Source organism: Oreochromis niloticus, linkage group LG18 (genome assembly GCF_001858045.2).
Source record: "Oreochromis niloticus isolate F11D_XX linkage group LG18, O_niloticus_UMD_NMBU, whole genome shotgun sequence".
In the NCBI taxonomy this organism is placed as follows: domain Eukaryota; kingdom Metazoa; phylum Chordata; class Actinopteri; order Cichliformes; family Cichlidae; genus Oreochromis; species Oreochromis niloticus.
The window spans coordinates 36,564,562-36,580,650 of NC_031982.2; the positions used below are offsets into that span (position 1 = coordinate 36,564,562).

The following is a 16,089-nucleotide window of genomic DNA, read 5'->3' on the forward strand; positions in this document are numbered from 1 at the left end:
TTTAACAGTGAAAAAGTTACAGAAAAAATAACAAGGAAGAAAAACTGTTTCCATTTCATTTACATTTATTCATGTATTTGCTAACAGGAAAAGTGATCCATCCCACTGAATCCAGCCTGAAAGCTAAAGTGCTTCTATCTGTTCACTAACAGGAAGTGTAAGAAAGAAGTGAAAAAATATATAAAACAGGAAACAGCGATTCAGGGAGGAGCACGGAGGAGTGACTGAACTACAGAAGAGAGAAAACCTTCCACGTTTCATTAACAGACCACAAAGGTTAAAGATTTCCAACATGCTGCCACTGGACTGTTATCTTATTTCTCTACTGATGATGACTTCTCTAACAGGTACGTTATTATGTGATGTTTACATTTAAAAAATATTTTAGTCATTGATAAATATGATTACACTGAAGAAAATGGGACATTGTACAAAACATATTTGTCTCGTTTTAGGAGTCAGATGTGAAGAACTCACTGCAGACAACGAAGACACGTCCAGTTTAGAAAGCAGCGCAGTTACTCTGTCCTACAGATACTCCAAACAAGCGTATGAAAGCGATGAATTTTACTGGTATCGACAACATCCAGGAAAAGCACCAGAGCTCCTGATCGCTCACATGGGATCAAAGAATTTAATGAAACGAGAATCCTCCAGAGTGTCTTTCAAAGTGCTCGATGACAGAAGACAAATAACAATTTCCTCTGCTGCAGTGACAGACTCTGCTGTGTACTACTGTGCTCTGCAGCCCACAGTGACAGGAAACACCAAAACTCTGTACAAAAACCTTTGGAGCAAAGACAACAGAATACTCCACAACATCCACTAGAGGGAGCCACACACCTTTGTTAGGATACAGACTAACACATATCACACAGCTGTGATGAAGAGCTTCAGGTGAAGTTAATGTGATGTGAGCCTCCTCCTCCTCCTGACTACAGAAACCTGTCTGACTCCAGCTGTGAACATCAGACCACTCACAGCTAACTCCCAGTGAACATCACTTCCAACATTTCTCCTCTGGAAAAATGGAAAAACTGGCTGTGATTTGGATCTTTGCAGCTCTCGTAGGTACGTATGTTTCTGACAGGAACACCTGAAATTCAAAGACATGTTTACAGCGTTACAGATCCAGTTTGGATTTTCTTTGAGCTCAAGTTTGGAGTGATGATTAAACAGAAAATATTTCAAGTGTGAAATCAGAGAAACTTCAGTGAAATCAGCAGTAAAAGCTGTTTAAAAAAACACAGTAATACTCACAGATACTCAGCCTCATGGATAATGTTAGTCTGATGGCTTCATTTTCTCTACTCTTCCAGGACTAACAGCTGGAGACTCAATTACTGCTGAACGAGATGAAGTCACTGAAACAGAAGGAAAATCTGTCAAACTCACATGTAGCTATGAGACAGATGCAGGTGGTGTTGAGCTTCACTGGTACAGACATCATTCTGACCTTCAGGCTCCTCAGTTTATACTCTGGAAACAAGCAAGATCATGGACTAGAGAGTATATTCCTGATGATCGATATAAATCAGAAACGTCAGATACAACAACTAATCTGACCATAACAGCCCTAACCCTGGCAGACACAGCTCTCTACTACTGTGCTCTACAAACACAGTGATACAAAGTGTAGAAGAGGCTGTACAAAAACCTGAACACAGATATCTGACTACTCTTCAAAGAGGAGGGAAGTGGTATTCAAAGCACAGCTTCATATCAGATGGATTCTGCTAATTCCTGTTTTATCAGAGTCACTGTGGTTACAGCTGCTAATGAAACACTGTGGGAGGATTCACATGAGCAGCAAATCCACATCAACCACAAACCAACTGTAGGAACGTTCAGACACAAAGAGATTTTATTCCTTATTTCAGAATCAGAGAAACTTTGTTACCTACCTGGATGTCCTTATTGTCTACAGTATAAGTGCAGCTGAGCATGACAAAAACCTTAGCACTGTTCTGCAGAAGATCAAAGATGCTGGACTTGTGCTTAATGAAAACGAATTCCATTTTAGGAAGACCTCTCTACGCTTCCTAGGTCATGTTGTCACTGCTGATGGCATTCTTCCTGATGAAGAGAATACTGATGCTGTTCTGAGAGCCCCTCCCCCATCTGATGCTGCTGCTTTGAGGTCCTTCCTGGGCTTGGTGTCATGGTACTCCAAGTTCTTGCCAAACTTTGCGACTGTAGTAGCCCCTATGTGTGCCTGTGCCAGTGACAAATATACCTTCATATGGACTTCAGATGCACAAGCGAGCTTTGAAGAAGTAAAAAAACTCCTGGTAAATAGTCCCACAGGGGCACTGATTGACCCTGCCTTGCGTGTTGTGATCTGATGCAAGTGACTATGGGCTCAGTGCTGTATTTGCTCAAGTGCAACCTGATGGCACAGAAAAACCTGTGGCTTTTGCTTCTCGCACACTGTCTGCATCAGAACAGTGTGTTGTGTGTCAAAACAATACTTGGTGTGATACACCTGCTGCTGTCAGACCTGCAGGTATCAGGCTGTGATGTTCTCCTTTACAGTGGACAGAAATTATTTTTTGGAGTGGCACAAATAATTTGTTTGACATCTTATTGAAGAACAGCTGATTGTTCTGTAAATAGTTTGAAATGGTTATAAAAAAGGGTAAAAGGTAAATGGCTGCAAATAACTTTGTTTGCAAAACTTGTGCATATTATTTTAAAACTGACAATTTATATTTGCACTTAAAGTTATGAAATATGATTCAATGAACATGTTTGTGGTTGTTACAGTAAAACAAATTAACTTTTTCTACTCTGATTTTATGTTTTTTGTCTGATTTTAGATCAATTGTGTTAATACAGTCAAAATGAAAACATAACTGTAAATTCAGACACGTGAGGTTGTGCTGAAAAGAATGATCCCAAACAAGGCAAAGTAAATAGTTTTTAAAGGTGAAATGTGGAGGAAACATCAGAAGTAGTTAAAAATTGCCAAATATACCCTGGACCCAATGGTTAATCATTGTTTTTAAAGTAACGCAATAGTTACTTTTCAAGTAATTAATTACTTTTAGAATCTTGTAACTCAGTTACTTTTTACTTTTTATTAGTAACTATAATTAATTACCTTTTCAAAGTAAGTTGCCAAACACTGGAAATAAGTGGAATAATAATTTCTGTTTTCATTTTACATAGTAGTGCAACGTAATTTCAGGTTTACTGAGCTTTGCTAGTTGTAGTATTCTGATGTTACAACTGTTACTACAATTTAAGTTTACAAGCGTATTGTTGATTTGCTAAATGTTGAATTACTTCATTTCGGTGCTACGCTAACTGGTGATAATTTTTTACGATGAAGTTTCTTTCATAAAGAGGGAGGAGATGTTCTGTTCTGTAATGTTATACAATAGTGCACCACTAGAGGGTGTTGTCATGAAAAAGGGCCGTTGAAATTACAGAGTTAGAAAATAGAGTTAAGATGGCGAACTGGAAAACATGTAACACCCTGCTACCTTTACGATTAAGGTTATGCGCTGCATTAATTAAACAGCACTTGTCGCGCATGAGAATATGACCAGGTAAACTCGCGACATTTTTAAACATTTTGTTGTTCAACAGCAACAAGACTGACGGCGTGTTCAAGGGCACCTCACAAATGTCACAGATGACACATTTGGCGTTTTTGGGAGGAAATAAAATGGAAGTAGGGATTAAAACTGCAGAATTAATGATTACTGGTGCTGGAAATGCTAGCACATGACGCAGTGTTTTGATTTTGCTGCCACTACATTGCACTGCATTGTACCTGCAATGCAACATGCAAAAGTCACGTGGTCTGTTGATCTATATGGTAAACCCTGTATCAGAGCTCCATTGATGATTTCTTTCTTTCCCGACTCACAGTTCAGTCAGTTAAACCTGCTTCCTGCAATAGGAGCAAATAACCAATGAAAGCAGAGCAGCAGAAAGACGTGCTGAGTGTAAAGCTGTCAGCAGGGGGAATAACACAGGGCTGTGAATGAGTCCTGTCACTGTGATCAGGCTCCTCCTTCTAATCCACCAACTTAGTGTTGATGAAGACTAAACAGAGAGATCACAGCTTCTTTATACTTGCTGTAGCTCACAGTTACTCTACACTGCAGATATGACGCCTCTGTTCATCTCAGTGCTGCTGGCTGCTATGTGCCTCGGTATGAACACAACTCTGTTTCTTTGATATCAATCCAACATTGACATGATTCTTTAACAGCACACTGATACTGTTTGTTGGTGTTTTACAGAATGCAGAGCACAAAAAGACAACGTGCTGCAAGCAAAAGGAGAAGAGACTGCTGCTGAAGGAGGCACAGTAACACTTCACTGTCAGTATGAGAGCAGTTCTTCACAACCTTCTCTCTTCTGGTACAAACAGGATGGAAACAACAGCCCCAAATTCATCCTGAGTCGTGTTAGTGGGGATGATGGAAACACAGCAGCCGAGTTCAAGGAGAGATTTTCATCCACACTGGATTCCAGCATCAGATCAGTTCCTCTGAAGATCCAGAAGCTTCAGCTGTCTGACTCTGCTGTGTACTACTGTGCTCTGCAGCCCACAGTGACAGGAAACACCAAAACTCTGTACAAAAACCTTTGGAGCAAAGACAACAGAATACTCCACAACATCCACTAGAGGGAGCCACACACTGTTAAACCTCTGATTCTTGTGTCATTGGACTGATGACAAAGACAACAGAGAAATGAAGCAGTAAAGATCAGAGACAGAGACAGAGCTGCTGTGGAAGCACAAAACTATTTGATTGGCTGAGCTATTAAACTGGCCCCGCCCACTGAAGTTGAGCTCACCCAATGACATTATTTGTTGGTCATTGTGCTGCAGTGGAAGAACATTGTTCATGTGCTGTCTGTCTGGCTTTAATAACTCCAAAGACATGTTGCTGCACCTCTTTTTGCTTCTATCTCACATTATAGGTGAGTTTAAGAACAGGGATTAAAGTTTAGTTGAAGCTGCTGCATTAAGCAGATATACAGACTGCATTTCACTACTTTTCTTCTTTCTTTTTCCAGGACTCACAGCTGGAGACTCAATCACTCCTCAACAAACTGAAGTCACTAAAATAGAAGGAAAATCTGTCAAACTCAGATGTGACTATGAGACAGATTATAGTGATGTTTGGCTTCACTGGTACAAACATGATTCTGACCTTCAGGCTCCTCAGTTTATTCTCAGGAAAGGAGCCAAAGGAAACTTGGGTGAATATATTCCTGACAAACGATATAAATCAGAAACAACAGATACAACAACTGATCTGACCATAACAGCCCTAACCCTGGCAGACACAGCTCTCTACTACTGTGCTCTACAAACACAGTGATACAAAGTGTAGAAGAGGCTGTACAAAAACCTGAACACAGATATCTGACTACTCTTCAAAGAGGAGGGAAGTGGTATTCAAAGCACAGCTTCATATCAGATGGATTCTGCTAATTCCTGTTTTATCAGAGTCACTGTGGTTACAGCTGCTAATGAAACACTGTGGGAGGATTCACATGAGCAGCAAATCCACATCAACCACAAACCAACTGTAGGAACGTTCAAAAAGTGTAAAATAATAATTTTTATTTAAAGCACTTTAGACAACAAAAATACCCAAAGACATGTTATGCATGTTACTTTAAGTGGAGTTTTTCCCACACTTCATTTGTGTAGGTTCTCAGTCATGAAGTACAAACAGCTTAGAATGAAAGTTTCTTTCCTTTTTCATACCTTGGCTTATGTGATGAGGCACAAGATTAATGATGGGTCAGCGATCCTCTTAAAGGAAAACCCCCTACTAAGGTTAAAAAGCCTGGGACTATCCATTATTAGATTATTTCAGAGAGTTAGAGGCTGCAAAGGTTTGCATGGCTATCTACAAGTGAGGTAAATGTCCTAGAAAAGTGTAACAAACTGCACATATTGTCACCCGTGTTTTTAGAGACTGTTTCCTAGCTTAGGAAGCTAAGTTTGTAGTGTAATGACTCCGTGTTTGTGATGTGATGTCCAGAATCCTGGAAAAAATAGTTCTTAAACAACTTCAGACCCTTTTAGATGCTAATGATATTTTTTTTTTTTTTTTTTTTTTGCCTGTCCCATTTGGTTCTTTAGCCATAAGAATTGCTGTCTGAAGACCAACACGGATACCCAATGGATTTATTTTGCCAAATGGATCATCGAGGCCTTGCCGTATTGGTCCATTTGATCGACCTTTGTTGTTATTATTTATTTTATTTTATTTTCAGTTGTTACAGATGGGACAGACATGACTGAGGGATAGGAAAGGGAGAAAGAAAGCGAGGAAGGAAAAGAAAAACAGAAGGAAAGAGGGACAGTGAGAAAGGGCACTTACAAAGAGAAAGAAAAAAAATCTTCTGGATCAACTGTTGAGAGAAAAAGAAGAGAAAACAAGCAACAACAAAAAAAAACCCAAAGCAACATACTAAACAACACCATCGCATTAATCTAGCTAAGAGTAAACAGCAGTAAATACTAAATATTGAATGTTGTTGTGCAGCATTCAGGACCGACAGCGCACAATGTGCTTTGAAATAGCAGCCAATAAAGGTGTAGTTTATGTCTACGAACAGTGAACACCCGTGTGCACACCTGTGTGGATCAGCGCGCTTGTATTCAAAAGGTTTCCCCATGTAACGGTCTGCTAGAGGGTGTGGAGGGCCATAGCCCTTTTAACTGTTGGTTGCTCTGTAGTTTTAGTTTTAATAGATTTGACTTCTGCCTGTGATACGGTTGATCATAACTCTCCAAAAGTTGATTCTGTTCATCTGGACGTAGCGTTTTGTGGGAGAAACGTTTCATCACTCATCCAGGTGACTTCTTCAGTCTCAGCTGACTGCAGGTTTCCCCAAATCTTATAAACAGTACATTTGCATAATGACTGAAACCAGCCCACTGATCATAACATTCATTTATCAAGGCTAGAACATGTAGTTGGTCTTAAAGGCACAGTTTTATCATTGTTCAAATCATATCTCTCAGAGAGGTCGTTCTCCGTTGCAATGGGGCAATACTCTACCTCTTCTGCCCCTATTTACTGTGGTGTCCCACAGGGGTCTGTTTAGGGTCCAACTCTTTCTCCTTGTACATTCTGCCCTTGGGATCCATTTAAAAAAAAAAAACACAATATCTCCTGCCACTGCTATGCCATTGACATCCAAATTTACTTTCCCCTGAATTTCGATGTCTCTGCCCACAGCAACCACTGCTTAACTGTCTTCATGATGTCAAAGTCTGGTTATCACATAATTTTCTCTCCCTGAATGAAAATAAAACCAAAGTTATTGTTTTTGATAGTCATACCCCTTTGGGCCAGCTAACTGATACTGTTGGTCCTCTTGCTAGCCATCTCTCCCACAATGTAAGAAACCTCTGAGAATTTTTGGATAGGTCTTTCAAATTAGAGAAGCAAGTGTCCACAGTGGTTAAAACCAGTTTTTATCAGTTACATCAGATACCCAAAGCGAAGCCCTATCTTCCGATGAAAGACCTTGAAAAACTTATTCATGCATTTATCACCACTTGACTGGACTACTGCAACTCTCTCTGCACACTCTACTTGGGCCTCCAAAGTAGTAATAAACAGGCACTTTTGTTGCCCCCACACTGTAAAATATAACTTGTTGTTTCAACTTAAAAATATGAGGTAAAGGGCTGCCTTAAAATTTTAAGTTAAGTCAAGAAATAGAGTTTGTTCTTATAACACAACCAATTGTTATCTTAATGAAAAATCACATGTTGTCTAAACTTTCATCTTAGTTTAGTTGGCTGAGATTTGTTAGTCAGTTCAACTCCTTTAATTGTCATCTTTACTTGGGAAAACCCTTTCAGCTAAATTAAAATAATCTATTGTTTAAACTCTTGTCCTAGTTCAGTTGACTTGGGTTTTTTAGTTAATTCAAATACTTTAGTAGTTCTTTTAACTTAGGAATCTATTTTAGCTTAACTAACATAACCTGTTAGCTAAGTTGATTTAAGTTTATTAATTAACTGAGCTCCTTAAGGTAGCTGAGTGAACTTGTAAATCAGTTTCATTTTAATTATCAGAGTTGATTGACTGGATGTAAAGAAAAATGTGTATTAAACATCTTAAGTTTTGTTTTGTTTTTTTAGCTTTCTAACATCCATTTCAGCAAAACTACCTGTTAGGTTTATCTTAGATCTCAGGTTTAAATACCTACATTCCTTTAAATTAATTTTCTGTTGTTTACAGAAAAAAAACAAAAAAAAAACAGATTCCATTAAAGTCTATCTGATCATTTCATACAGAAAGTTTGTTTTAAGAACATGACAAGACAAATACTCATGAGCACCCAACATTCACCATTTATTGTGCCATCTTAGTCATCTGAGAAACAGAAAAATCAGTGACGTAGCTCATCAGGCTCACAATCCATCAAAACTCAAAGGCTGCTCCCTGTGAAACAATAAATTTGAACTTGGTCTTGAGCCCAGTTTGGGTGAAGATTAAATTCTGACCAATACTCTCGGAGCAGTAGTGATTCTTGTGAAGTAACAACATAAAGTCTGCATTAATGTAATGTATCAACGGAACACTTGCTATTTTAGAAAAGTTATTCTTTACATTTACAAAATTTTTAAACTTCATTGTGCTCAGTCACACCTGTTAGCATAAAACTTGAAATATTAAAATAGTACAAAACCTTTGATAAGTGACAGTAAAGATCAGTTTATAACAACTAAGACATCAAACTCTTGTATTTGTCTTCGTTTACAATTGCAACAAATTCCACAGAACCAATATCTCTGAAAATGAGTGCATGCTTCTGAAACATTTGATAATATGGATATTTCAGGAACATCAGTTTGAGTCTGCTCAATTGCAAAACAAAGGAAAAACTACTGACTTGCATGAGATAAGCATCTGCAAAGTCCAGCATTATATTGTTGTTCACATAAGTTTCTTAAACCATGAACAAATGAGTAATTGTCTAATCTGGAATGTAAAGTGTAGTCATTTAGTGACATACAAAAGTGAGAATGAGAACTTGCAAGAATAAAAAAACAAACAGTAAAATAAAAACTGTCCTTAACACTAAGGAGCATACAATTACAGTTCTGCATGGCTTTCTGCAAGAGTCTGTTTCTTAGACCATGCACTAGTGAGACACACTGCCTTCCACCAATGTTCATTAGGATGTTCTGAATGACTTCAAAGATGTCCTTAAGTTCCTTTGGATGGTCTATGTTGAGGGCAAAAAGAAGGCCCATCAGCATGGAAATGGCACTTGAGACATCCCTCAGATTAGACAGGATTACTGCCGCCTCAAGGACAACCAACACATCGATGATGTCTTCTTCTTTCACCATCGCAATGCCAACTTTCATCCTCTTAGAAAACGTGTCTTCAATACCTGTCGGCTATAAAAGGGTTCAAAGACAAAAAAAAAAAAAAATTACACAATTACAATTACACAATATCCCTTGTGCTTAAGAATTCATGTCTTTCCAAAGAAGAGCCATACTGATGCTTTGGATGATGGTGATTGGCTTTGGGTAACACTTATTAGTTGTTAAAGTTTTTTCAGAATGAGATATGCACCCCCATGTTACAAATCCATTTCTTGCTTTAAACAAAGACCATGTTCATAAATAACTGAGCATGTCTTCAATTGCAGAATTCAAACAAAATTTTCAATTTAAATGGTAAATGGCCTGTATTTGTATAGCGCTTTACTAGTCCCCTAAGGACTCCAAAGTGCTTTACACATTCAGTCATTCACACACATGGGTGGATGACTGAATCGTGAGAGTTGACAGTTCGTCTTATAATCGGAAGGTTGCCGGTTCGAGCCCCGGCTCCAACAGTTTCGGTCGTTGTGTCCTTGGGCAAGACACTTCACCTGTTGCCTACTGGTGGTGGCCAGAGGGCCCGGTGGTGCCAGTGTCCGGCAGCCTCGCCTCTGTCAGTGCGCCCCAGGGCGGCTGTGGCTACAATGTAGCTTGCCATCACCAGTGTGTGAATTTAAATCTACTTATGCTAAATATTGGCTGTGCTCTAAACCAAATCTGGCTGAGAATACATGAAATGTGCAAACTGCAGCTACACTACAGGATCAGATTGTGGCTCCATAGACAATGCTTCTTTAATCAGTTTATTGATTAAAGTTTATTTTTCCCCCTATATTAACAGCATGAAAAAAGAGCATATAGACATGGCTGAACAGGTTGCATAATTGGCACTGAATATCAACATCCACCTTTACCCAGCTGCCCAATGACTCTCGGCCAGTAACCTTTAATTGCTTACCCAGTCTACACAGTCTCTTTTCCAGGGTCCAGGACATTTCACCAAAGTATTGCCCCCCACAGCTGTAGCAGCCACTGCAGCCCCTTAAATATCCTAATATCTCTGCCATTACAATATACAATGTGAGAAATCAAACGTAAAGCTGAAGTGAACAGTACAGCAGCGAAATGTCAAAGACCCTGGTGAAGACATGAATAAACACAAGACACTAATAATATCAATGCTAGCTTGCCAGTTAGTTTCTCTGAAACCCAGACCAAATCCAGTGTCAAAGATCTTGTAATAATACATTTGGTGAGGAAAAAGTACACATGTTATCATGTGGCATCTATTGTTTCATAGATGCCACATGCTTCATTTAAAATTCACTGTGGTGCTGTCATTATTAAATTTACTAAAAGAATCAATGCTAACCTTCACAGTCTTGAAAGTGTGTGAGGGCTCTTCCTTTAGAAAATGAGGTCCTCTGTCCTCTTCCTTTGTGTAGGGCTCTGGTCAAAGAAGTCAAAAAGAAAACAAAAACACTTTTTAAACAGTGTTTATGAAGCATGTAGACAGCTCCAAATTCACAGCTTTTTGATACATAATTCCATCAATATATGATTATCATTGGAGATTTTGAATCAGGCTTATCAGGACATTCAAGTAGAATATGATATCCAACCTACCACCAATATACACAGACTCTGTAAAAGTTACCACACTAAATGTCCAGTTGTGAAATATGATGACAGACTTTACTTATCAGCTTTCTTTCAATGAGTTCATCAGTTGAACTGGATAACCTAAAACTTAAACAAAGGAGAACATTTCGCAGTTGAACACTTACATCATCATTGAAGCATTTTATGAGCCTAGTTAGCCCTCCTATGCCGCGCTTGATTTTATACAGCTCCACGAACCTCTCCATAATGGTCAAGCACAGCAAAAAGGAACCCTTTCAGGTCAACAGATGTAAGACGGGCAAATTCTGCTTCAACCTGAGCAATAGAGGAAGAGGGTTGGAGAGTACAGGCAGAATAAAAAAAAGATTCTTTGAGACCCAAATTTAAGCAAACAGTCACCTGAGGCCCATTAGAGAAAACACAAACACACAAAAGCAAACAAACAAAAAGATGCACTTTACCTGCCGTTCAGCAAACAAGGAAGTTCAGAGAACAATAAGCTCTGTCTTGAAATCTTTTAAAGTAGAATGATTGTGAAAATGACTTATGTGATGTAAAACTTTAGTAAACGTGCGATTAAAAGAACACTGAGTAAAAGGACAAGTAACAATTTCCTTATTCCTCAGATGTTTACCTTGATGAGCAATACTGTTTTAGTCCAAATGCCTCATTAAAGTTACACAACAGGCTTTTTACATTAAAGCCAGCAAGTCCATTACATACTCCCTTTTTAGATCTGAAATACTGTGCACATTCTGTGTATATGTAGTGGACAGCAATTTACCCAAAAGAGCGCAAAGTTTGCAAGTCCACCTCATTTAAATGACAAAGACAGATGTAATCATCTAGACCTGTGAAAATAAATTAATGACAAACTTGCAGTTATGGATGTTATTACAACCACAAGAACCTAAACAGTCTGCTCCATTGCTTTTGTTAATGAATCATTTGTTGGTAACACGTCTGAATATTTAGTTTATGCCACCTGCATGTGATCATCAATAGTGCCATATTACTTCTTAAGAAGTACCCTGACACTACAATCTTTATATCATTTGTTCTACAGAGCTATTAAATTACAATATAATCTGTGGTGTTTCCAGTATGACAAAATGCACAAATTGTAACTTACCATTTGACTCCACTGACAAAAATAAACCCCCAGCATCAAGTTTGGCTTCACAGACCTAAAATAAGTCAAATAAAAATATATGTTATAATTATATTGTTTTCGCCATTTATTCATGTTTGCTAATTTTCTGACATATAAACAATGTTAGTTTTGTTACAATACAGAGAATGCAGTTTAATTAAAAGGTAAATTATGCAAAAAAAAAAAAAAACTTCTGCAGTATACCATGCCAAAAATCAGTGTCTCTGATGCCAATTATTTTATCACTACAGCTCTTTTAGTATGGAAACTCACACAATCTAGTCATACTGATCACAAGAGTTCAAAAATAAGTCAAAATAGTGAGCTGTTGTTAAGCATAAAGCATTTCAGGGTAACAAATAACTGCACAATAGAATTAAAGCAAAAAATAAACACACTGGAGGACTATCTGATAAAAACTAATATAATGCTGGTTTGTAGACCATATTTTGTCTCAGTCCTCAGTGCACTCTTGCAGCTTAGCATGCAGCAGTTAATAACAACTTAAGTGATTACATAGGGGTAAACAGATGACAACAAGCATCGGAGTCCTGCCAAAAAGTTCTTTTTGAACCCAGCCAGTTATTTGAAATATTGCCAAAATGAACTTCCACCAAAATACAACAGCCTGTGAACTTGAAAGAAATTTACACGTACAGAGACAATATGAAATAAGCTTTATTAATTAGCTGAGTTAGCTTGCTAATATCGCAACAGTGGTTGAGTGCACAACCTTAAAGCTAGCGGCACAATACTTGTGATTTGGTCAGTGCCACATTAAACCCATAAAAAAGGCCATATGTCAGTTTATTAGGTCAAGTTTGGTCATGACATACAAGCTGGACCTTGTTGGCTAAAGTTACATTAGCTAAAGCAAACATTTCGGTAAAAGAGAAAAACACACATCATGCCATAGATTCAAAACATGTTCCAACTTTTGTAGCTCTCTTTCCTTATAGTTATAACCAATGTTACTCACCTTGAAAGCATATTCCAAAGAAGACGATTAGAAAACGTCCAAGTAAAGTGAGCATGTCGTTAACCGCCAATTCCCCATGATGCACCTCGGTAGCAGTCACGTGAGGCAGTTTTGAATCCTGCTGTGCTCAACTTACCCACATTGTCAAGTTCACATAAGTTGCTGATTTAGCTGGACATGAGTTTTCAAGTTAGCTTTTTTTGGTGTAATTGGGACGTTTTTAACTTGTAATTCTATGTTATAACAACAACTTCAGTCATCTATCGTCAAACTGATATAGAATAATATGTTGAAATAACAAACTAGTGATGCGCGAATCATGAACGAATCGTTCAATACTCGAGAATCACTTTACTGACTCGTGAATCATGATTCACAAGCGCAACTGACTCACTGACTCATCCCTGTTGCTGTTAGCAAACTAATTTCATTAGTAGAAATATATCTAGCTTATAATTCAAATTGTGAAGAAAAACACAACATCCAGTATCTTAACAAAAACATTTCTGCTCTGAACTGGAAGAAAAAACCCTGAGTAGAAGCTCACATCAAGACAATAGCTCCTCGGTTCACAGTAGCATCGCTCTGCTAACATGCTAACAGCACATCTGAGCTACTCACCCCCTCCCTTCCTGCGCTGAATCGTAGGGGAAGCAAATCACTCAGGACTCACTAACCCTCTCCCTCCTGTGCTGAATCGTAGCGTAAGCAAATCACTCAGGACTCACTAACCCCCTCCCTCCTGTGCTGAATCGTAGTGTAAGCAAATCACTCAGGACTCACTAACCCCCTCCCTCCTGTGCTGAATCATAAAGCGCGCGAATCACTCATGACTCGCTCACCCCCTCCCTCCTGTGCTGAATCATAGAGTGAACGAATCACTCACTCACTCACCCCCTCCCTCCTGGCTCGCAGCTACTTCTTCTTCTTCTTGGTTGGCAACCAATGTTAAGGCGCACTACCGCCCCCTGGCTCACAGCTCAGTGGACATTTAGATGAGAAAATATATATTTGACACATGTAAGGACAATACTAATAAAATAAAAATAAACAAAATAAATATTCCCTTTAGAAATTCTTTTGCTCTTTTTTGCTATATAAAATAGTTGTTTTCTTTAAGAATCACTCATCTTAGCAGTAGGATTTACATTAAAAGAGAAACAAATTAAGTTTGAGTGAAAATGTACATTTTTGGCACTCTCTGGTCAACTGACTCAGTGACTCAAATGACTCAAAAAACCCGATTCACTTTGGTGAGTGACTCATTAAAACTCGATTCAGTAAAAAGAATCAAATTTACCATCACTATAACAAACAGCTAGAATTACATTTTACAGTGCACCCACCCACCCGCCGTGCGGGTTCATGTGCATGCGTGTACCCGTGCGCCTACCCCTGTACAAGGCACTTTTGCTCGTTCGTGTGATTTCAGAGTTCATATATGTTTAACCAGGGTTTTTAATTTAATCAATCAATTATGAAGTGATATTTCAGTACGAATTTTATACAAGTGTGGAATTACTTAATCTTTTTATCCTAACACTATAGAAAGACTGTTTTTAGACAGTCAACCTCAAACAGCAAATTGCGTGTGTTTTAAAAGCAGATTTTCTTGGGTTAGTTAAGCTGAATTTGCATCTTCCCAACTGTGATGCATTCAATTCAATTCAATTCAATTCAATTCAATTTTATTTATATAGCGCCAAATCACAACAAAAGTCGCCTCAAGGCGCTTTATATTGTACAGTAGATAGCACAATAATAAATACAGAGAAAAACCCAACAAACATATGACCCCTGTAGAAATGTTTAGCTTATTTTAGAGTTTAGACATGTAGGAATGTTTAGTTTGTTTTAGAATTTAGAAATGTGTTAAGATAGAATGTAGAATTATTGTGAGACACTGACACTGCCCTGGATATAAATAAAGGCCTGACTGTGTCATGAACTTAGGAGTAGATCTTAGGAGACCCTCCCCCAGTTGAACTGTGAAAGTAAGACAAAGAGGAGTTAATGCTGAGTGGAAATTCCCCAGAGGATACCTGTGTGGGGGTCTCAACATTTGTAACTTGATAACTGTGGTCTGGAGGGGAGATGGTATTTATGGCCCCTAGGAAGAGACACATACCCACAGTGTTTTAACTGTTACACTCACACATCCACATGCACACAGTCATTCACGTGCACTCACATAGACACGCGGGTACGTGCACACACAGGCACTCACGTGCTCATGCACATAGACACAGACACAGAGTTTGCAGCACATTGTGGGGGTTTTATGATGGGGTCGCTGCTATAAAGCTGGGTGTAACTAACAAAGAGGTGAAGATTGTTGCAGAGGGACACCGGCCTCGTCTTCCCTTCTAGAAGTGCATGCTTAAATGAAGATGAATAAGAGATGAATAAAGATTTTGTAAAAATGACTACTGGGTCCGGTGCCATCTCTGAAGGCCCGAGGAATAAAAAAGAACTGGGGTAAAACTGATTTCCCAACAGTTTTGGTGCCGAAACCCGGGATTCGCTCGAGGCCCAGAGAGGATGAATTGGCAGAGCTGAGATCGTGAAACGAGGCGAACAGAGAGCTAGCTCATGATTAAAAGGTAAGCACGACCTGTTTATTTTCGAACCGTGCATATTGTTTAAAGTCTAAATTATCTGTTCGCTAAGTTCAGCGTGTCTCAGTGTAAATTCACTCAGTATGTTAAAGAAACGGTGTTTGATACATTTTAGTGGCGGTGTGTGATCCGTCTTAGTTATTAGGAAAAAGTGGCGGTGTTGTGATCTGTCCCCGTGCGTTAAAGCAGGAAATGTGTGTTACTATTAGTTAGAAAGCAGGGCTGAAAGGCCTCGTCGCCAGCTCAGGGCTGTGCGTGTTCTGGGCTTGGTAGCTCCACCTATTCTCGGACGCGGGGATAGGACCTGTGGGACAGGAGATTCCAGGGTGGTTACCTAGGGGACTGGGGACGCCTTAAATAACTAAAGCTAGGTGTT

At 38.8% G+C, this 16,089-nt stretch overlaps 1 gene segment (V, D, J or C); it reads left to right on the plus strand.

The window, feature by feature from the left end:
• Positions 1 to 93: 93 nt before the first annotated feature.
• Positions 94 to 944, plus strand: LOC112842810 (immunoglobulin kappa variable 1-39-like). The segment is given in 2 exon segments: positions 94 to 347; positions 456 to 944. Coding segments are annotated over 2 exon segments (429 nt in total).
• Positions 945 to 16,089: the final 15,145 nt, after the last annotated feature.